This window comes from Peromyscus californicus, unplaced genomic scaffold (genome assembly GCF_007827085.1).
Source record: "Peromyscus californicus insignis strain IS unplaced genomic scaffold, ASM782708v3 Scaffold_2__1_contigs__length_46816999, whole genome shotgun sequence".
NCBI lineage: Eukaryota > Metazoa > Chordata > Mammalia > Rodentia > Cricetidae > Peromyscus > Peromyscus californicus.
In genome coordinates this window covers 45,211,771-45,233,652 of record NW_026294540.1, presented here as the reverse complement: position 1 = coordinate 45,233,652, position 21,882 = coordinate 45,211,771, and the positions used below count along the sequence as shown (strand labels likewise).

The 21,882-nt window shown below is 50.3% G+C and overlaps 1 protein-coding gene across 2 annotated transcripts in view; it reads right to left on the bottom strand.

Annotated features, from left to right (window-relative positions):
- Positions 1 to 21,882, bottom strand: part of Arhgef18 (Rho/Rac guanine nucleotide exchange factor 18) — a 106,200-nt gene that overhangs the window by 69,184 nt on the left and 15,134 nt on the right. The window contains exons 3-10 of one of the 2 annotated variants that reach the window (XM_052754632.1): positions 15,158 to 15,420; positions 13,780 to 13,930; positions 11,371 to 11,485; positions 10,416 to 10,473; positions 9,875 to 9,919; positions 9,022 to 9,099; positions 8,621 to 8,723; positions 7,916 to 8,057 (exon numbers count right to left, since the gene is read on the bottom strand). In XM_052754632.1, coding sequence (XP_052610592.1) covers positions 7,916 to 8,057; positions 8,621 to 8,723; positions 9,022 to 9,099; positions 9,875 to 9,919; positions 10,416 to 10,473; positions 11,371 to 11,485; positions 13,780 to 13,930; positions 15,158 to 15,420 — 955 coding nt within the window. Of the gene's footprint in view, positions 1 to 2,555; positions 2,686 to 7,915; positions 8,058 to 8,620; positions 8,724 to 9,021; positions 9,100 to 9,874; positions 9,920 to 10,415; positions 10,474 to 11,370; positions 11,486 to 13,779; positions 13,931 to 15,157; positions 15,421 to 21,882 lie in introns of those variants that run through there. The other variant, XM_052754635.1, reaches the window with a different exon arrangement.

Below are 21,882 nucleotides of genomic sequence, written 5' to 3'. Positions count from 1 at the left end.
CCGAGATATGATACAAGTCAGTGTATCTGCTTTTAATACTTCGTTTTTCTAGACTGAGTCTCATGTAGCCCAGGATGGCCTCAAACTCACTGTGGAGCGAAGGATGCCCTTGAACTCCAGGTCATCTTGCCTCCATGTTTTGAGTGCTGGGGTTACAGGCTTGTATGAACCACCACACCCTGGCTTCCACAGTGCTGGGAATGGAACTCCAGCTTTGTGCTCAAAACAAGCACTCACCAAATGAACCACATTCCTGTTGAGCCTAACTACATTTTATACTTAATGGACGGGATGACTCTATTTACTCACAAAGGCAGAGAAGCCCGCTGAGTTCAGTTTACTCACAACTTGATTTGAATGAGAAAGAGCCCGAGTGACAGAGAGACAGCTGCAGGGGCTGACGCACCAAGCTTCAGGGAGGACATTGTTTTCTTCTAGCTGCTTTCCTCCCCTAAAAATAAATTCCTCCCAGTCCCTCCACAGCCACCCCTGGAAAGTCTTGCACCTGGTGAGAGGGTTTTTCACAAGGTAACCGGTCAGCTCTAGGTCCCTTTCAGCAGGGAAAGTGTTTACTTAACAAGTAACAAAGAAACAAGACGGGCTACGTTTTAGACAGGATTTGGGGCTTTAAATAATTTAAGGCAGCTGGAGGTGAAAATTGCTGAAAAGTCACAGATAGGGTTGGAAGAAATGGAAACAGGGCCCAGAATGGGAGAAATGAAGGAGACCGTGATAGGAGATCAGAACTATGTTAAACTCGTGGTAGATAAACACAGGGAGGGAGGCCCAGCTGCTTGCCACAGCCAGGGTGCCTGGGGTGGGTAAACGGTGCAAGTGGCCAAATTGCTACAGTGTGACAAGAATGCAAATTACACCCAGCTCTGCAAGAAACAGCCGATGGGCCACTTCAATGGAGAAAGTCCGGAGCCATTCACCAGTGAACTTAAATCACAGACCCTCTGAATTTCTCTAACCTGTGACACTGAAACTAGAAACAACCTGGGTGCCCAGCCCAGTCTGGGATGGGGTAAGACTCTAGCTGTGCCAGTTTGTGAAAGGTGGACAGACAACCCACTTCACAAAATTGCCCGCTGACCTCCAGGAAATAATAATAAATAATGGAAATAAGGGGCTGGGGAGGTGGCTTAGTAGTAGAGTTTTCCTAGTATGCAAGGAACTGGGTTCAAGCCTCAACACAATACAAGTAAATAAAGATATAAAACAAAACTCTTTACAGGACTAATCATTTCTTTAGACGTCCTGTCCCTGCCCCAGAGAAGGGCTTGGGGACCAACAGGCGTAACAAACAGGGACAAGTCTAACTCCTGATCCAATCCAAACCACCAAGACACCCAACTCTCCTGGACTTACACCACCAATCTAGGCTTGGGGGTGAGAGATGGCTCAGCGGACAAAAGTATTTGCAGCACAAGCCTGGTGACCTGAGTTCGAATCCCAGAGCTCACATAGAAGTGGAAAGAGAATCTACTCCGAAGTTGTCCTCTGGCACCCACACTCACACACATCATGTGCACATAACGATCCTCTGGGGTCTGGAAGCAGGTTCATATGCACAGGTTATGTAACACTGAGCATGGACCATATGCCAGACATTCCAGTACGTCCTTTCACGTATTACCCCCCACCCACCCACATCTAGTCCGTATTCTCATTTTAACGAGACGACTGAAGCTTGGTGATGTTACATGGCCCATGACAGAATGGGGACCAGACCCCAGGTCTGATGTGACACAGAGACGTCTCTCCTTACAGTTCAAAGGCTAATCATTCATCCAGACACCTGCAAAAAAACAAACAAAAAACCCAACCCCTTCATCTTCAAATCGCCCTTGCTCATCAAGCTGTGTGGACACTCTCAACAAGAAATAAAAAAGGCCCTTGAACGCCACAGCCCCGATCCCAACGCCCCCAGAGCTGAGCAAAGACGGAGAGACGTGCTGCTTCAGTGATAAACTTGGAGGAACTTTCCCCCTCCTGGCCAGCCGTTTCTTCCACCAAGCTACAGGTAATTACAAAAGAAGATAAGGAGAGGACAGCAACAACAAATCGCTCAATTTGGCTGCGAGCAATCAAAGTTGCAGCGCACCTGCTGAGTTCTCAGCCCGGAAGGAATCTAGAAAGCAAGAAACAAAACACGCCCGGTTTGCACCCAAACGCTCGCGGGCAAGGGTGTCAAGATTTCCACAGGGCCTAAACTGGTGCAAGGAATTGCTGTGGGGGACACTCCACCCTTGACCCTGGCCCTGTATCCCCAAGCCAGGAGCAAAGAGCTGCATTTAGTTGAGTGGCTTTTCTCTCTCCTTTCCAGGAAAGGTGGCGGCAGCGTCCACGGCACTGGGACAGGGTGGCTGGGTATGGTCTGCACCACTGCACCCCACATTCTCCACTTGGAAACCCCTTGCATCAATAGGTCACCTGCATGGGAGACGAGAACGGCCCTGAGGCCGCTTTGGGAGTATGTTGTCTACCAAACAGTTTCCAAAGGGTCCCCATCCCCGGCTCCTGCGCCGCGGAAATCGCCCCGGCCCCCTCACCTCCGCAGGGTCCCCCACAGGCCGCTCGCTGCCCTGCTGGCTCCTGGGTCGCTCCGGCAGCCTCCGCCCGGCCTCCCAGGAGCCGGAAGCGGTGTGCCGTGCGAGATCAAGCTGCGCGTGCGTAGGCCGTCCCCAGGGGGCGGGGCCCGGAAGAGGGCAGGGCCCCGTCAAGAGGCTGCTCCTCCAGGCATCTGGGACTTTGGGACTTTGCACTTGGCTGGATCTATCTTTTTATCAACCTCAGCCCTCAACATGCATGTGTACAGGTACACACGCTCGTACACACCACACGCACAAACAAATAGAAAAACGGAAAAAGAGAACAGAAAGAAAACAGTTACAACAAAAAAACCCAAAGCTGGTAGACAGGGTGTGAAAAGCACAACAGGTTTCTCAGAGTATCGCCTGCTGCCAGCTTTTGAGTCTCACAGTCCTGTCCCTTGCTTAGGAGTACCCTTTTCTTCTTTAATAAACTAAATCTCTCTCTCTCTCTCTCTCTCTCTCTCTCTCTCTCTCTCTCTCTCTCTCTCACACACACACACACACACACACACACACACACACAAACACACACACCCCAGACACTCCCACCTAGGAAGCATAAGATGCCCGCAAACAAGTTGCTGAACACTGAAAAGCAAATCAAAGACCCCATCGGGGGCGGGGCGGCAGGAAAACAGGATGGTGGGTCAGGGTGCTGGCCAGCAGCCCGATGACCTGACTGGATACAGGGATCCACATCTTGGAAGGAGAGAACGGTCATCACAGAGTGGTCCTTTGACTTCTATCACACATACGCCATTACATACAAGTGCCTTCCAACCCCAACATAGCAGGGGATGTCAAGGCTGGAGTTCGAAGGGGTAGACCTTGGCTGGCTGAGGATGGGGTTCAGTCAGCAGAGTTCTTGCATAGCGTATAGGAAGCTATCCCCTGCACTGCACAAATTGAGCATAGTGACATACATTTATCATCCTAGCACTCAGGAGGTGGGGGCAGGAAGATCGAGAGTTCAAGGTTATATAGAGAATCCCAGGACAGACTTGGCTACACAGAAAATTAAAAATTAATAATGAAAGTAAATAAAAAATAGAGTAGAAAAATTAAGCAGTGGGATGAAACAATGGCTTTAGTTCTGAGTTAGGCAAGAACTGAATCCTGACTTAGGCAAGAACTTTTTTTAATATTAAGTTTTATTTCTTATGTGTGTTTTTCTCAATGTATGCATGTGCTCCATGTGTATCCCAGATGCCTAAGGAGGCCAGAAGGTGTTTGATCCCTTGGAATTGGAGTCACGAGTGGTTATGAACCACTATGTGGGTGCTGGGAACCAATCATGGGTCCTCTGCAAACGCAGCTAGTGCTTTTGAGCACTTAGCCAGCTCTCCAGCCCCAAATAACTTCTAGCTAGACAAAGCGGCACATGCATATAGTCCCAGCAATGGCTGAAGCAGGAGAATCATATGAGACTAGGAGTTCGCAACCAGCCTCCATGATATTGTAAGGTCCTATTTTTAAAAAGCAACGTAAAACAAACAAAAAACCCTTTCTCAAAGAACAAACAAAAACTAAGAGAGGCAGGGCGGTGGTAGCGCACGCCTTTAATCTCAGCACTCTGGAGGCAGAGGCAGGCAGATCTCTGTGAGTTCGAGGTCAGCCTGGGCTACAGAGTGAGATCCAGGACAGGCTCCAAAGCTACACAGAGAAACCCTGTTTTGAAAAAAGAAAAAAAAAAAAAACCAAAAACCTAAGAGAGAGAAATATTTAAATTCTTTAGAGGGCTGGGATGTAGTTGTTAGAGTGTTTGTCTGGTGTGCACAAAGACATGAGTTCTCCCTCAGCACTATTTAAAAACCATTCATGGCGGTGGTGCGACCCAAGATTCCATTTCTGGGTGCGTGGGCCAGGAGAAGCAGAAGTTCATTGCCATCCTTGGTTACCCAGTCAGTGTGAGGGCAGCCTGGCTTACCTGAGACGCTGTCTCCAAAATAACGACAAAACCAAAACTCTTGGGGCAGCAAGATGGCTCCGTGAGTTAAGGCGCCTGCTGCCAAGTCTGACAACCTGAGTTTGATCCTCAAGACCCACAAGATACAAGGAGAGAACTGACTCCAGGAAGAAGTCCTCCACCTTTCACATGCGGGCGTTGGCAAGTGTGCCCATCCCCAACAAAACAAACAAATGTGGAATCTTTCTTTCAGCCTCAGTCTCTTCATCTACGAAAGAGATGTAAAGGTAGATGAGGATGCCCTTCAAGGAGTTAGGTGTTTGGGACAGTGGAAGTACTCAGCAAGGCTGCCCCTTGCTGTTATCTGCACAAAGTCTTCGGGATCACAACCTTCCGTTCAAGGAATTGGAGGCTGCGGGAACTGTTGTCTGTCAAGGACATATTTGTTGGGGTTTATTGATCAGCCAGCTCTGGTAGACCACCCAATCAGTCCTCTTTGCTCACTGCTGGGCCATCTGGCTCAGGGGTGAGCCAGTGTGTTTTTCTAAAAAGCCCTCCAGAAAATAGTCTGGCTTTGCAGAACTTGCTGTAAATGACTCACTTCCACCATTGTTACCTAAATGCAGCAGCAGGCAATACGTCCAGAGAGGGAGGGTAAAGACTGGGTTCAGTCGGTAGAGTGCTTGTCTGACATGCGTGAAGCCCTGGGTTCCACACCCAGCGCCACATAAACTGATTGTGATGATACATGGTGGTAATCCCAGGACTAGAACTTGAGAGCAGTCTGGGCTATGTGAAAGGAAGGGAGAGAGAGAGAGAGAGAGAGAGAGAGAGAGAGGAAGAGGGAAGGAAGAAAGAGAGAGAGAGAGAGAGAGAGAGAGAGAGAGAGAGAGAGAGAGAGAGAGAGAGAGAAAGAGGGGCAGGGAGAGAAAAGGGAGGTGGGGAGGTCATGGGGTGGAGGAGAAGAGGAAGAGAGGAGAGAAGAAAAAAGAAAGAAAGAAACCACAATGTCACACCTACTCAAATAGAAATACAGCAAGTTCAAGGTCTTCCTGGGCTGCTGAGAGAGTTCAAAGGCAGCCTGGATAACTAAGAGATTCTGTTTCAAAAAGTAAAAAGCAGGCTGGAGGTGTATCTCAGTGGTAGGTTACCTGCCTAGAATCCCCCAGTGAGGAGCTGGGGGGCATAGTTCCGTGGTAGAATACTGGCTAATGTGTTGTGTCTCCTGGGTTCAGTCACCATTACAATAAACAGTAGTAGCCACAGGCAGAACATCCATAGTCCTGGAACCATAGCAGAACAACACTTTGAAAAGAAGGAGGGGGCAGATGATGAAGAAAAGCCTGCCACTCAGTGTCTGGGAGGCTCTAGGTCTGTTCTTCCTTCAAAGTCTATGCACACCCTAGGGCCTCCTAGTAGTCTCAGGAAACTCATTCTCACCTGGGGCTACTCTGCCCAGCACCAACTCCAGACAGTTGACCATGTTTGGAGACATTTTCTCATAACATTAGGCATGTGCTATTGGTCAGGATCATTGTTCTAAGAGAATTACTTGGCCCTTTCAAAGGCCAATAGTGCTGATGTCATGCACTTGAACCTTGAACTTGCCTGAATCTTGATTTTAAATACTCTATAGTTTGAATTCTTGCTACAAACTGCACACACACACACACACACACACACACACACACACACACACACACACACCATAGACTCTCATGTATTCAGGTTGCCCTTGAATTCACAATCTAACCTACTTCAGTGTTGAGCTTCTGATCCTCTTGCCTCTACCTCCTGAGTTTTGGGATCACAGACATGCACCTCCCATGCTGAAGGTGGAGTCCAGGGTTTTGTACATGCTAGGAATGCTCTACCAGTTGACCCATATCTCCAAAACCACACACATGTTTTCTAAGAGGCAACCCATACTACCTACTCTTTAATTCTCTTCGAAATTTGGCTTGATTTCAAAAGGGCAATGTTCTAAATCCCAGTGACAATCAGAGTCCTCTCTCCCTGGGGATTCCCAGAACCTAGGACCGTTTGCTAAGCACAGACTCACGCCAGTCCAGCCCAGCAGTTTTGGGCAGCCCCCAAAGGGAGGAAACTCCATGCTATGGGTTGAACTGTCTCCTCTCAATTCATATTATAGCCCCTTCCCTTCCCTTATTGCAGAATAAGACCATGGCTCAGTAAAGGATCTTGCCACCAAGACTGATGACCTGAATTCCATTCCTGGGAACCCACATGTGAGAGACGAGAACTGACCTCTGTATTCACACACATATTCACACAGAAAATAAAAATAAATAAAGTGCAAGCTCTTGCACATGTGCTTATCCTGACTCACAATGAGCTTCATAATGGACCAGGTTGAGTCCCAACTCCAACATGATGGTGGGGGCCTTAAAGGAAGGAAGCTTGGAGGCTGGCATGATACGGTCAGTAAAAACACTTTCCTTGCAAGCACTAGGCCCTGAGTTTGATCCTCCAGAACCCACGTAAAATAGTGAATGAATGAACGAATGACTGAGGGGCAGAGATAGGAGGGTCCCTGGGGCTTGCAGGCAGCAGCTGAATCAGCAAGCTCCAGGTTCTGTGAAGACCTTGTCTCAAAAATGAAGTGGAGAGCGACAGAGGGAAATAGCCAGAATTACTCTCCAGCCTCTGCATGCATGTGCACACACGTGCATACATGTCCATGGATGTACCTGTGCACACATCACACATGAAACAAGGTGGGAGGGCACATGAGGAAGGCCTGCCAAGGCTGCCCTTTGGTGTGCATACATGAACACCTATAGGTAGGTGCACACAACAGAAAGAAAAAGAAAAGAGCGTTTGGGACCCCAATGAGAACATTGCAGGACGATGATGTCACAAGCTGTAGAGCTAGCAGAAGCTAGGAGGAACCTGACACCCTGTAGATACCTTGACCTTGGCCAGCCAGGCCCCAGAACTACGACAAACTAATTCTGAGATTTTAGCCAGTAAGTACCAGGTATTCTGTCACCACATCAGATAAATACCCTGCCTGAGTCTAGGTCCTTCGGATTTTTTTCCCCCAAGACAGGGTTTCCTCTGTATAACAGTCCTGGCTGTCCTGGAACTCACTCTGTAGACCAGGCTGGCCTCGAACTCAGAGATTCACCTGCCTCTGCCTCCGGAGTGCTGGGATTAAAGGCGTGCACCACCATTGCCCGGTGCTGCTGGATTTTTTACAAGGCCAAAGCTGAGTTAGGGAGCTTAGTCATCGTCCTCAGAGACTGACTGGTCCCTCTGCTTCTCTCCAGGTTGCTGCTGATACTTGCTCACACCGGTGAAACAGAGTCAGAATGTACCAGAGAATGAGGGCCATAAGGAAGAGAGGGGGCGATGCACCCCTTGGGTGGATGGATGGGGCTGGACTCACCTGAGCTCAGCAAAGGTTTGCCACACAGAGGACAGTTAGAGTGGCCCAGGAAGGTTCCTCGTACCAGCTGGTGCCCATTGACACACTCCCGCCTCCCTGGAGCATCCTGAATCTTATCCTTTAGATGCGCGGGACTCTTCCCCTGCACGAGACAATGGTGGGTCTCAGGATGTCTTCTGCACAGTCTGGTGTAAGCCCCTTGAAGCACACGAGTGGTCAGACCCCTCCCCTGAGGACCCCCAACCACCAGGTTCCACCCACAGAACAGTCTAACTGCTCTAATGGCTGGACCCAGCCGCTGCCCTACACAGTCAAAAAGCCCAAGCTCTGGGTTTGAACTCATACCAGTCTGTACCCTGGAAATCTTCACCCCCCCACTCCCCCACCCCCAGGAAATCCTATATAAACCCTGTGTTCTGCTCAGTTCTCTGCTGCTTCTCACCTGAGCAGAGGCAGCCACCCTCCTGGGTCTTTCCTTCCCCAAGCATCTCTTGTGTGAGGTTTGTTGGGTGTGACTTTGTGGTATTCCTTGGACTGCCGCGATACCTTTCCCCTCAGAGCTGGAGAACTTACATCTGGTCCTTTTGTGCTCTCCACCTCCCCATATCCTGTCCTGGCTTGAATCCCGGGGTTCCTGAGTCAATGGTACTTTATGGAGCTGGGGAAGGAAGCGTGAGCCCCCTAGCTCCAGCTCAGCCCCCTCACCTTCTCCTTTTGCCTGGTGACCCTGCTTCGGAGGGAGCTCAGGCTGCGCTTCACTCTGGTGCTCTTGTCTGTCTTCTCACTCTTGCCCCCACCGTCCTCACTCCTAGAGGGTGGGAAGGAGGTGACAAAGGGCTCCAGGCCACTCTCAGGCCACTCTGGGAGGTCCTCCTGGAATCCATCTCCCTCTGATGTGACCCTGTGTGTGGTTCCCAGTTCCCCATCTTCCCTTCACTTTCCTCCTTTTCCTCTCCCCGTCCCTTCCCCTCCTCTTGTTCTGCAGCCCAGGCAGTCCTTGAACCCATGATTATCCTGTCTCAACCTTTGCTCTCTAGGTGAAGTCAGCTCTTAGGGGACTTGGCATAAAGGCCCTGCTATAGCCACCAATGGCCGCTTGTGCTTACTCAGACAAGAACTCGAACCAGGTGAGGCTGGAGTGGGCTCCTCCAGGGCTGACGGGCATGTGAGCTCGCTGACGGGCCCTGTAGGAGCAGAGTGGGACAGACATCTAAGTTCTCAGGCAACTGAGTCCTTATCCTTCATTTCTGCATCCCCAGGGCTTCAGAGTACAGGCGCATGTCAGGGGCCCTGTCTGAGGGTCCACCAGTGACTGTGGGCTCGCACACAGACATGACAGCAGGCTGTCCAGCAGAGGGCGGTGGTAGGTACTGTGTCTTGGACGAACCACATGAGCACATCAGGAAAGTTTTCTAACCGATCTCAGGAAACAGACACCTTTTCTGGTTTGCCTCATTCTCTTCTAGGTTTCCTTTCCTCATCTCTCCATCCTCCTCCTCAGCACCCTCCCCTTCCTCCTCTTTCCCTTTTCTTCCTTCTCCCCTCCCTCCCTCCCTCCCTCCCTCCCTCCCTCCCTCCCTCCCTCCCTCCCTCCCTCCTTCCTTCTCCTCTCACTACGTAGCCCAAGTTAGCCTTAAAGTCACAATCTTTCTGCCTCATAGTCTCCCCCAAACCGGGATGAAGGCACGTATCGTCACACCCATCAGCTCCTTTCTTCTTCCTACCGGATCCCCGGAACTGTCTGCTGCCCTGTCTGCGCCCATACTTGTCCCTCATACTGCCTCCCCCAATATTCATGCACACACACCCCAGTCTCTCCCTCTGGCCTCGTGCTTGGCTCCCCGGCCCCTAGCCCTCGTACCTGCTCCCTTCCACACCCCCGTCTCTCCCTCTCGCCTCGTGCTTGGCTCCCCCCTCTCCCCGCCCCCCCAGCCCTCACACCTGCTCCCTTCCACTTACCCGTGGTACTGTCGCAGTTCCTGAAGCACTTGTTGCACTATCAACCTAGGGAAGGGGCGGGTTACAAACATCTGCACCATGACCAGACCCTAGGCCCCCGTGCACACTCTAACTGGACGCCCTGAAGACCCCATGGCATCTTCCTCCTGGGCAAAGGTTGTTTGAGAAAGAAGCCCCATTATGTGAGACTAAGCCAGATTAGACTAGCATGGTCACTTTTCAAGAAAAAAAATTTTTTTTGAAACAAGGTCTCCTATATTTCAGGTTGACCTCCAAGCTGAGGATGGCCTTGAACTCTTCCAGTTCTCCCGCCTCCACCCACGGAGTGCTGGGGTGACAGGTAGACACCACCACATGCCTGGTTTATGTAGTACTAGGGATGGAGTCCAGCGCATGCTAGGTGAGCCCTCTATCAAATGAGCCGCAGCAGCCCCAGCAGGGTTGCTTACAAGCAGCAGTTACGTCCTCTGGCCCCTAGCCTCCACCCACTCCCCCTAGCGGTCCTCTGGGGTACTCTGTCTGTTGTGGGACAGGCACTCACACATGGTCTGGCTCCACATGGTCCTTTTCCAGGTTCTCTAGCACAGGCGGTTCAAGGCCTAGAATCAGTCCCCAGCACAGGGGACACAGGGATGAGCAAGGGTCCAGCTCTACACCTGCCCACCCCAGCCCCGGAAGGATAAGAGGCTGTACCTATAACACCAGCAATCTCTCAGGGAGGAGAGACCATGGACCATCTTAACGGGTCTAGGCAGACTTAACAGACTCCCAGGCACGCTCAGGAGCTACACCCACTGTTCCTTCTTTCAGAGTAAAGCCAGGGAGGCTCGGACCCACTCAAAACAGCAGGGTGGACTTGTATGACAGTTTGAGTGGCGACAAAGGAATGTGGTCTTTGGTCAGAGATTCAGAGTCCAAGAGGGAAATAAAGAGAGAGCCAGAGGAGGGAGGGAGGGAGGGAGGGAGAGAGAGAGCAAAAGAGAGGATGTAGAGAAGAGAGAGAGGCAGAGAGGAACAGTGGGAAGAGGAGGGGCGAAAGAAGGGAGCGGAGGAGGGAGGGACAGAGGGGGGGCGGGGAAGATGGCCCAGTGGGTAGAGGTGCTTGCTCCCCTGGACCCACACAGTGTGAGGAAAGAACCAGCCCCTGTCCTCTGACCTCCACACGTGTGCTGTGGCATGCGGACGTCCTTCCCAACATGCCACACACACACTATTAATACTAACAAAAATAAAAAAGGGGTGAAGGAGAGGGGGGCCCAGAGACGAGAGGAGGAGGAAGAAGAGGAGCTAGAGGCACCCCAGAGAAGGGCAGATGGCAGACACTGGAGGCGATGCCCTCTTCCTGGACCCGTAGCACTGCCAACCTCCTGCCCTAGTGACCCTGCGCTCCCTCTGTAGCTCCTGTCCTCCCCGAGATCCAGCTGGGGCTCTGCCCATGGAGCTCTACCCTGCCTCAGTCATTGAGATGTCCGAAAGACATTCCCGGGCCTGGCTACCTTGCACAGGTGGAGAGGACACGTCTGAGCCAGAAGCCAGTTCCAGACAGCTGACCTCCTCACAGGACACAGGCACTGACTTGGATCTTAGCCTTTTCTCAGGGCAGCTACATTCCTGTTGGGGGAACAGGATTAACTGCCCTGCCCCAGGTCAAGGGCACCCCGGGCACCACACCTCCTTTCCCAGCTCCAGCTTCCAGCCACATCAGGGCCTCCCTCTACTCAATCAGACTGTAAAGCCTTTCCCAGAACTCTTAGCAATATTTGAGGTCATGGTACTCAAATCCATGTGAATGAGAAGTCCCCCCAACCGTGGCTCATGTTTAGGGACAAAGATGTCCCAGCCACAGACCATAGTCCTGAGCATGCATTCCCCAGGCGTCAGCCGCCATCTCAGGTCTCTGTTCTCCCTGGCTGCAGACCCCACCATGCTTGTCTCACTGCAGACTGCACCCTAGGAAAGGGGCCTCTATGCCTGGCTCAGGCTTCAGGATACGGGGACAGGTTCCTTTCCCCCTAGTAACATTTATGGCTAAGATTATCCTCCCTCCTTCTCTCTCTCTCTCTCTCTCTCTCTCTCTCTCTCTCTCTCTCTCTCTGGTGCGTGCTTGCACGTAAACCCCAGAGGACATCTGTGGGAATCATTCCTCAAAGCATAATCTACCAGTTTTGTTTTAATGAAGATAGGCTATGCTGGTCGGCTGGTGAGTCTCTGGGATCCTCCACGTCTCCTCCTCCACAGGATTGGGATTGCAAGCATGCCCCTCCACACCTGGCTTTTTATACTTGGGCCCTAGGGATCCAACTCAGAGCCTTGTGCTTGCAAAGCAGACCCCTTTTTGACGGTGCTGTCTTCCCAGCCCCATGACTCTCCTTTGACGGGAACATGTCCATCTTACAGAAGACCCTTTGACCCTGGGGTGGCTCCAGATGTGGCTGTGGTTCATCCTGTCTGAAACTCAGGTTGGAGTTAAATCCCCATTGTGGGGTATTAAAACGGTGGAAACTGGGGCTGGAGAGATGGCTCAGCGGTTAAGAGTACTAGCTGTTCTTGCAGAGGACCAGGGTTCAATTCCCAGCACCCACATGGCAGCTCATAGCTGTTTGTAATTCCAGTTCCAGGGCACCTACCTGACACCCTCATGCAGGCAAAACACCAATGTACATAAAAAAAATGGTGGAAATCTGACCATCTGCATCTAGACATGGGCCCTTGGAGAGGAGACCAGGGTTGCTTTAATGTTGTTCAGGCTGGAGCACCCCTGAGTGCACTCATTTTTTGTGACAGGGTCTCACTCTGTAGACCAGGCTGGCCTTAAATTCGCAGAGATCCGCCTGCTTCTGCCTCCCGAGCTCTGGGGTTAAAGGTGTGCACCACCACTGCCCAGTCCACCTTTAAAGAATGTGTACGTACGTAAACTGGGCAGTGGTGGCCAGCCTGATCTACAGAGCAAGTTCCAGGACAGCCAGAGCTACACAGAGATACCCTATCTTGAAAAATAAAAATCAACTGAAAAAGTGTGCATGCATATACAGTGTATGTACGTGTTTGTGTGGCTGTGTGCACACGTGTGTGGAGGCCAGAGGTCAACACTGAGTGTTTTCCTCACTGTCCACCTTATATTTACTTTTTTTTTTTGTTTTTGTTTTTGGAGACAGAGTTTCTCTGTATAGTTTTGGTGCCTCTCCTGGATCTCGCTCTGTAGACCAGGCTGGCCTCAAACTCACAGAGATCCGCCTGGCCCTGCCTCCTGAGTGCTGGGATTAAAGATACACTCCATCATACCCATGCCCAGCTTCCTTAGCAGAAGCCCTTGAGAAAGTCTGTCTCAAAAGAAGATGAACAGCACTGAGGAATGACATTGAGGTTATCCTCTGGTCTCTATACCCTCTTTCCCAACTTACATGTTTCCACTTGAACACGTGTGCAGATGTGCATGTGCTCAAGCACACATACGCGCACACACACACACACATGCATGCACACACGAGATGATAGACACCAAAGGAATATACATGGACATTCCCTGTCCATTGCCTTGTGATGTACTGAATCCCTAAGGACCACCTGATGAGAAAATCATCACCAAACACAACCCTTGACCTTGACTTCTAGACTCATGAACTAAAACAATCCTCTTTCTTTGTAATATGTGTAGTCTGTGGTATTGTGTTACACACACACACACACACACACACACACACACACACACACACACACACTCTTGCAAATAGTATCTCAGGGCCCAGAGATGTCACAGCCGTGGGCTAAATTAGGGAGATCCCTATTTCCTCCTCACCATGATCAGTGGCTCCTGATACCTATGGGGGAGGTGTTCCCTCCCGCCCTTCACTGGCATCGCAGCCCAGAGGGTGCCCACTGGTGGGGTTGGTGCAGGTCCTGCCCACCTTGCTTGAGGGTTCTGCTGGGGTCTCACTGTCAGGTAAGCACACTTGGGTCCAAGTCTTCTGCCCCTCTCCAGATAGATTCAGAGCAAGGCTAGCCAGAGTCCGGGGGAGACTGGCTCCTTCCTCCACTGTGGAGGCATCAAGGCTGAGCCTGGGGGAAGAGCAGATACGGAAGTGTTAGAGGCTGGTATCCATCTGGCCATGGCTTTAGGCACCCGGGGCAGGAGGGAATTCTCAGGGATGAAGCGCCAGCCCCCCCCCTGCCCCCCGCCCCCCCCCCCCCCCACCCGCCGCCGTCAGGGAGAGGGGCGGGGCACACAGAGGGCTTCACACCTTCCAATACCGGAAGAGTCTGCATCTTCAGGGAGATTCCCCCGCCCCTTTCTCTTTTTCTATGAAAGTTTCCTTTCTTCCTCCCTCTCTCACTTCTTCCCTCTTTCCAGCTTCCTTCCTTTCTTTCCCCCTTTCAATGTTGTGGGTGGAGCCCAGGTCCTCACGCACACGCCAGGCAAGCACTTAAGCGGAACCTGAGCCCCCTTGGGAGGAGCTGAGGCACACCAGTGCAGGGTGGTGGTGACCAAAGCCCCTCTACTTTTGATGCTGCTACTGTGGGTGCCGGGAGATGAGCACCCATCCGTGTCTTGATCTCACGTGAGTCTGTAGCATGCAGGTGGGGGGCATATTTTGTGTAGACATTCTACCACTTGCAGGCCATCAGGTATGGGCTTAACAGGGTGAGTGTGAAGCAAGTGGAGTCTAGGTGAACACACATGTGTGTTTGTATGTGCAGGAATCCACACACACAGATACTCACATGAGAACACATCTTTGGGCTGTCTCTAGTAGCACGGGCACATCGCTGGCCCTATGTTGTGTGTTTGTAAGCGCAGGAACCTGCACATAGAGGCTCACACATGCTTCTTCCCAATCGAAACTTCCCCTTGGAGGGAAGGGGAACCCTCAGAAACTCACAAGGGGGCTCAAGAACCTGACAAGTTGTATGAGGAGTTCACACACTCACTGGGAGAGAAGAGACTCTTTGGTGGAGCTGCCCGTGAGCTGTACAGGGCTCCCAGCAGCTTTGGTGAGTCAAAGCCGGCATTCATGATGTAGCCGCTTTTGAGTTATCTACACTCATGTAAGGAATCCCTCACCCAGACTCCTGTAAGTAACTCCAGTGAAGTCGGTTCTCTGAGCTGGACCTGGACGGGATCATTTCTCTGGCCTGTCACTGGTGCCCTATCTGGGGTGAAGAGATGTTTGTCTACATCTCCTCAGCAAAAGCCACACAGCTGAGTACCAGGCCGGACAGCAATATGTCCTGAGAACTGGCTGTGGCCTCCGGAAAGGTAGGCAGTGGTGGGGGGATGGGGCTGACCTTCGACAGCTCTCTGAGCAACTCCGAGGTCTCTCCCAGCTGCGTCTCTGAGGCAGGACTGGATCTCCTGCATAGCTTGAGCAGAGGGGCTCTCTTCTGGCTTCTTCTCTGGGGGTCTCGGGATCCATAGCCACTTCGGACTGTTGGTGGTCGGAAGGGGCCCCTAAGCCCAGATCCCGGAGGTACTCGCTGCCCTGAAGGGCTCCCATATCCAGGCTGAGGTCTTCTGTGCTCTCGCTGAGGTGCCTTGGAAAACCATCTTCCTGTAGGTTGGGAAAAGGGGCTGTTGGTCAAGAGGTAACAGAGGTGAGGTCTCCTGGACTCAAGTCCCCACTCCTCAGCACACAGATGGGTTTATCTTCCTCTTGTCCAGTGGGAATCATCTCTCCAGTGGTATGCTGTGGTGGTTTGAATTTTGGTTTTTAGCCTTGCTTTGGCACAGTGTTTCCTCCCTGCGGTCCCTTTCTTCCTTTTGGAATGGTAATGTCTATTCTGGGCATGTTGGAAGTTGTGATCTGCTTTGTGGTATTGATTTTACAGATGGATTTGATTTACAGGGGGTTACAGTTAAGAGATTGACTTGAGTCTCAGAAGAGACTTTGAACTTTAGACTTTTAAACAGTGTTGAGACTGTGATAGACTATGGGGACTTTTGAAGTTAGACTAAACACGTTTTGAACTATGACTATTAACCTATGGGGAGTGGATCACGGTGGTTTGAACAAGAATGTCCCCACAGGCTCATATGCTTAGTCACAGGGAGTGGCACTAGTTGAAAGGATTAGAAGGGTGAGGAGGCATGGCCTTATTGGAGGAAGTGTGTCACTGGGGGTGGGCTTTGAGGTTTCAAATGAGCCCAGAGTCTCTCTCTGCCTATAATGCTTGCTGGCATGCTTGCCGCCATGATGAAAATGCACTAAGCCTCTGAAACTGTAAACAAGCTTCCAATTAAGTGTGTCTTTTATGAGTTGCCGTGGTCACGGTGTCTCTTCACAGCAATAGGACAGTGGCTAAGACATATGCCTAGCCTGGGATTCAAGGTTTCATTTCCTCAAAAGGCTCCCACGCTGGATCTCCTTGCTTCTTAGCCAGAACCATGGTATTCATAGGCCACATTTCTCTCCTGTGTGTGTTTATGTGTGTTCCTGTCTGTGGAGGTACAGTGTACATATGTATATGCATGTAAAGGTCAGAGGGTCAACCCTGGGTACCCTTCCTCCGGTCTTAGTTTCATTTCCTGTTGTTGTAATGAAATTCCCTGTCTAAATCAACTTCAGGGAGAAAGGGTTTATTGGTTTGTAGTTCTAGGTTATAGGGAATGGTGCCAGTCAGTTGAGCAAATCGCCAAAAGCCCCCAGGCATGCCCAGGCTAGCCCAGTGTAGACAATCCTTTAGGAAGACTCTGTTCCCACATGCTTCTACACTGTGCCAATTAGACAATCAAAAATAACCATTCACTTTGGTTTTTGAGACAAGGTCTGTCAGAGGCCTAAAATGCACCCATTTGCCCATGCTGGTTGGCCAGTGAGATTTGTCTGTCTCCTCCACCGGGATTATAGCTTGTGCTACTCCTCCAGGCTGCTCTGATTTTGTTTGTTTGTTGGTTGGTTTTTGTTTTTTTGACCTTGGCTGTCCTGGAACCACTCTGTAGACCAGGCTGGTCTCGAACTCACAGAGATCTGTCTGCCTCTGCCTCCCGAGTGCTGAGACCTTTAAAGGTGTGCTCCACCGCCGCCCGGCCAGGCTGTTCTGTTAAACGTGGGTTCCTGGTATTGAACTCAGGTCCTCACTTTTGGACAGCAAGCACTTTACAGTGAGTCCTCTCTCTAGCCCAGACAACTGTTTGTTTATTTGTCTTTCGGCTCTTCTGGGGAGTTGCCAAGGACAGGCTCATAGAGATCTCTGTTTACGATCTGCTTTCAATGTTTTTTGTTTGCTTTGTTTCTTAGGTAGAGCTTTGCCGGACTCCTCTGGTTAATGAGAAACTCATGGGCCTCAAACTTGTGAACCTCCTGCGGTAGTGGCACTTGTGCTGGGTTGACAGTACCCCAACTGGCTCTACTTTCAATTATTTTATCATTATTTTTTACATTCATTTATTTGTTTGCTTGTTTATTGTATGTGCTTCTACACCAGAGGACAGCTTGTAGGAGTCTGCTTTCTCCTTCTACCACTAGAGTCCTGGGAATGGAACTCAGGTCCCCAGGGGTTGGTGGCAAGCTTCCCTACCTGCTGAGCCATCTTGCTGAGCCTAGTTTCAGCTCTTTTACACATATATCCAGAAGCAATATTGCTACCTCTTCAAGTAGTTCTCTGGTTAAGCTTTATGGAGGTGAGGGAGTGGGAATTGAGTCAAGGGACTAGGCAAGCACTCTCTCACTGAGCTACATGCCTAGCCCTGTGCATGCTTGCGTGTGTGTGTGTGTGTGTGTGTGTGTGTGTGTGTGTGTGTGCGCGCACACACACGCATGCATGCACATGTTTGGGTGTCTTTGTCTATCACTCTCCACCTTATGTTTTAGTGGCACGGAGTCTGTCACAGAACTAGAGCTCATGGTTTAGGCTAGGCTGGTTGGGCAGCGAACCCTGTGATCGCTCTGTTTCTATCCACATCCCAAGTGCTGGAGTTTTAGACATACACCATCATGCCTGGCTTTTTATGTGGGTGCCGGGGACCTGAACTCATGTTCGTACAGCAAGCGCTTTAAAAACAGCCGTCTCCCCAGCCTACTCCTCTCACCTTTAAATACCACATCCGACTTTAAGTCAGTCTCTTTCTAAATGACCACAGTGTAGCCGACCTGAGCCAGAGCGACCTTGCCCTTGCTTTCCTGAGACTTTGGCGGCAGTCTCCTTTCCGATCCCACCCACCCCCTCCACTGCTCTGTTCCTGTTCCTGAAGCCTGGACAGCCTCGTGTGGACTCCTGTCTCTTTCCCCATTGCCTCCCCACAAGGTTTCCTTATGTCTCTGCTTTTCATCTTCCCATAAATATAAACACGTCAGGATGGGCTCTGGGCTGGTGCGGGGCTCCCGCCTTTTCCAGCGTCTGTCCTCTCTCATCCCAGGCAGAGGTGGGAGCCAGGCCAGGGCTTGGGAGGAGGGTTCTGGGAATCTAAAGCACAGCCTGTCCCAGCTTCTAGCCAGCAGGCACACTAAAAGAAGGGAAAGCCCTACCCCTCCTTTGCCTGGAAGCTGGAACACTTTTTCAGACTCGTTTCCCTGGGCGAGAAAAGATGGGGGCCTTCCCAGAGACCTAATTAAACACTGGGTTCCAGGCCTGACACCTTGCAAGAGGATCTAGGAAATCTCTGCTCCTGCTCTCCAGACCCAGGGAGCCTTGGGTTACACCCCCCTCTGCCCCCCACAACACACTAAATTTCTGCTCAGTCCAAAGTAGAGGCAAAACATCCCCAGCTTCCCTTGGCTGCCACATGCAGGCTCACATTGTTCACAGACACTTGGTTTTTGCAGTGCTGTGGGTGGGATCCAAGACCTTGAGCATGCAAGGCAAGTCCTCAACGACGGAGCCAATTCCCCAGCCCCTCACGGGGAACTCTAGGCAGAACTTACTGCTCACACCACAGTCTACTCCTCACTAGGGAACTGGTAGGCAGTCCCTCTACCTCTGAGCCACATTTGGGTGCTTCTTAAAAGAAAGGTCTTACCATGTGGCACAGACTAGCTTGAAACTTGGGATTCTCCTGTCTGTTTCCCAAATCATAGATAGGGTTTTTTTTTTAAAAAATATGAATAGTTACTTATTCCACTAGCTTTTAGAAAGCGGTAACTCACTCAAGGAAATTCAACTATCCAGGCTATCTGCTGCCCTCTGTTGGCCTCTGTGGTTACTGCACTCATGTGCACAAACCTCCACACACATAAGATTAATTTAAAAGCACCCCCTCCACACACACAAATGCAGAGATGCAAAGCAGCATATGAAATACCTTCAGGCCATGTGTATTAACTAAACATGAGATATCAGTGAATCCAAGGTTTAGATGGGGATCCATCCCAAATTATTTCATTAGGTATACACAAATATGCCCAACCTGGAAAAGTCCATAATCAGGTTTGGAGAGACAGCCCCAGTGGTAAAGTGTGCTCTCAGTAATCACAAGAACCTGTTTGATTCCCAACACCCACATAAATATAAAAAATCCTATAACCTCATCAACTGGGAAGGGCAGGGACAAGGATCTCTAGATAGCCATCAAGCCTCCCAAATCCACAAGCTTCAGGTTCAGTGGCAGATCTTGTCTCAAAAAATTAGATGGAGGACAATTGAGGAATATACTCAACGTTGACCTCTGGTGTGGCGGTTTGAATAGGAATGGCCCCCATAGACTCATGTGTTTGAATGCTGGGCCTACAGAGAGTGGCATTGTTAGGAGGTGTGGCCTTGCTGGACTAGGTGTGGCCTTGTTGCAGGAAGTGTGCCACTTGGGGGTGGGCTTTGAGGTCTCGTATATGCTCAAGCTATGCCCAGTGTGGGGCAGTTCACTTCTGCTACCTTGAGAATTAAGATGGAGGGCTCTCAGCTCCTTCTCCAGCACCACGTCTGCCTGCACACCACCATGTCCCACCATGATGATAATGGACTGAACCTCTGAAACTGTAAGCCACCCCAATTAAATGTTTTCCTTTACAAGAGTTGCCATGGTTATGGTGTCTCTTCACAGCAATCGAAACTAAGACAGAAGTTAGTACCAGGAGCTGTAGTGGCCGCTTTTGTGTGTCAATTTGACCCAAGCTAGAGTCATCAGAGAGAAGGAGCCTCAGTTGAGGAAATGGCCTCCATGAGATCAGCTTTAAGGTATTTTCCCAATTAGTGATCAATGGGCAAGGGCCCACCCCATTGTGGGTAGTGACACCCCTGGGCTGGTGGTCTTGGGTTTTATAAGAAAACAGGCTTAGAAAGTCATGTGGAGCAAGCCAGTAAGCAGCATCCTTCCATGGCCTCTGCATCAGCTCTTTGCTCCAGGATTTTGCCCTGTTTGAGTTCCTGTCCTAGCTTCCTTCAGTGATGAACACTGATGTGGAAGTATAAGCCAAATAAACTCTTTTCTCCCCAAACTTGCTTTTTGGTCATGGTGTTTTGTTGTAGCAAGTGAAACCCTATCTAAGACAAATTGGTACCAGCATAGTGAGATATTGCTGTGATAGACCTGACTATGTTTTTGGGAGGATTGTGGAAGGATTTGGAACTCTGGGTTAGAAAAGCCATTGAGTGTTAACAGCTCGGTGGGATGTTCTGTGGGAGCTTGGAAGATAATGTTCAGAGCCGTGCAGAGGATGGAGGCCTGGTTTGTGAAGTTTCAGGGGGAAGTTTAAAGACTATCAGGGCCATTTGTTATTTTGAATTAAAATTCTGTGGTTCTGGTCAGCTGGGGCTGAGGAATCAGCTGTGATTAACAAGATACCAGAACTACTAAAGCAAGAGTTTTCTTTGCCGGGAGACTTAATACTGGTCAGCTGGAGCTAAGAAATTAGTGGTGATTAAGAAGAGACCAGCATCACTGAGGTGGCATCTTCTGGAAAGTATTTCCTGAGAGCACAGAGAAGCTCTGTTCCAGAGGTGGCCAAGGTTGTATTTTGTGCTGGCAGCTGGATTTGGGAATGTGTAGGAGTCACCCAAGTGGTACTGGTTTTGAAGGCTGAAGGGATCACAGAGAGCAGCTGAGGCTTAGGACTGTGAGAGGCCAGGAGAGGCCATTGGTGAAGGTGCAGCCTCAGTGACAGTTGAAGGCCCAGGACTGCAGGGGTCATGCAGAGAAGTTGAGGCTTGGCACCATGAAGAGAGCCTATGAGAGGCTATTGGTGAAAGTGCAGCCCTATTGCAATAGAGACCTTAGTGCTTTGGAGATGCCAGTGCCACGGGACGACCACCAAGAACAGCGGCAGCAGTGGAGTGAAGCCAGCCAGAGTCTAGAAAATAAGCTGTGTTTGCTGCAGATGGCGGAGCCGGAAAAGCAACCCAAACTCTTTGGAGGAGTCCAGAAGATCGTGAGTGGATCCCAAACATTGGAGGGTTGGGATTTGGTTTTGCTTTCATTTGATTGTGACTATGCCTGATTTTTCCCTCTGGGAAAGTGAGAAATTATTTTACTGAAGCCCACAGTTGAGAGACTTGGAATTTGAAAAAACTTTGGATTTTAAAAGAGATTGGCGATATCAAAGGGACTGAACTTTTAATGTGTTTGAATTTGTAAAGACTGTGGGACTTTTAAAGTCATTTATGTTTTTAATGTGAGATCTTGGGGATGAATAAGAAAGGAAGAGTTGTGGCTTAACAGTGATGGGCTTTTGTGTCAAGTTGACAACTTGTCACACAAACATCTGGCATCCACATGCATGGATGTGCATCCACACAGATGCATGCACATACACACAAATCTAAAAATCACAGGTGTGGCTCATGTGAGACTCTATCAACAAAACCACACACATACACAAAAATCATGCCTGATGGTACACGCTTAAAATCTCAGCACCTGGAAGGTGGAATCAGGGAGATTTAGGAGTTCAAGGTCCTCTTTGGTTACTTAGTGAGTTTGAGGCCAGCCTGGGCTACATGAGACCCTGCCTTAGAGAAACAAGAAAACAGGGCACTTGCGTGGTAGCTCAGTATAAGGACCAGAGTTCAGATTTTCAGAACCTACCTAGAAGCAGGGTAGATGGAGCAGCCCCACTGTAGCACAAATTTCCTTCTCAGGTTTCTTA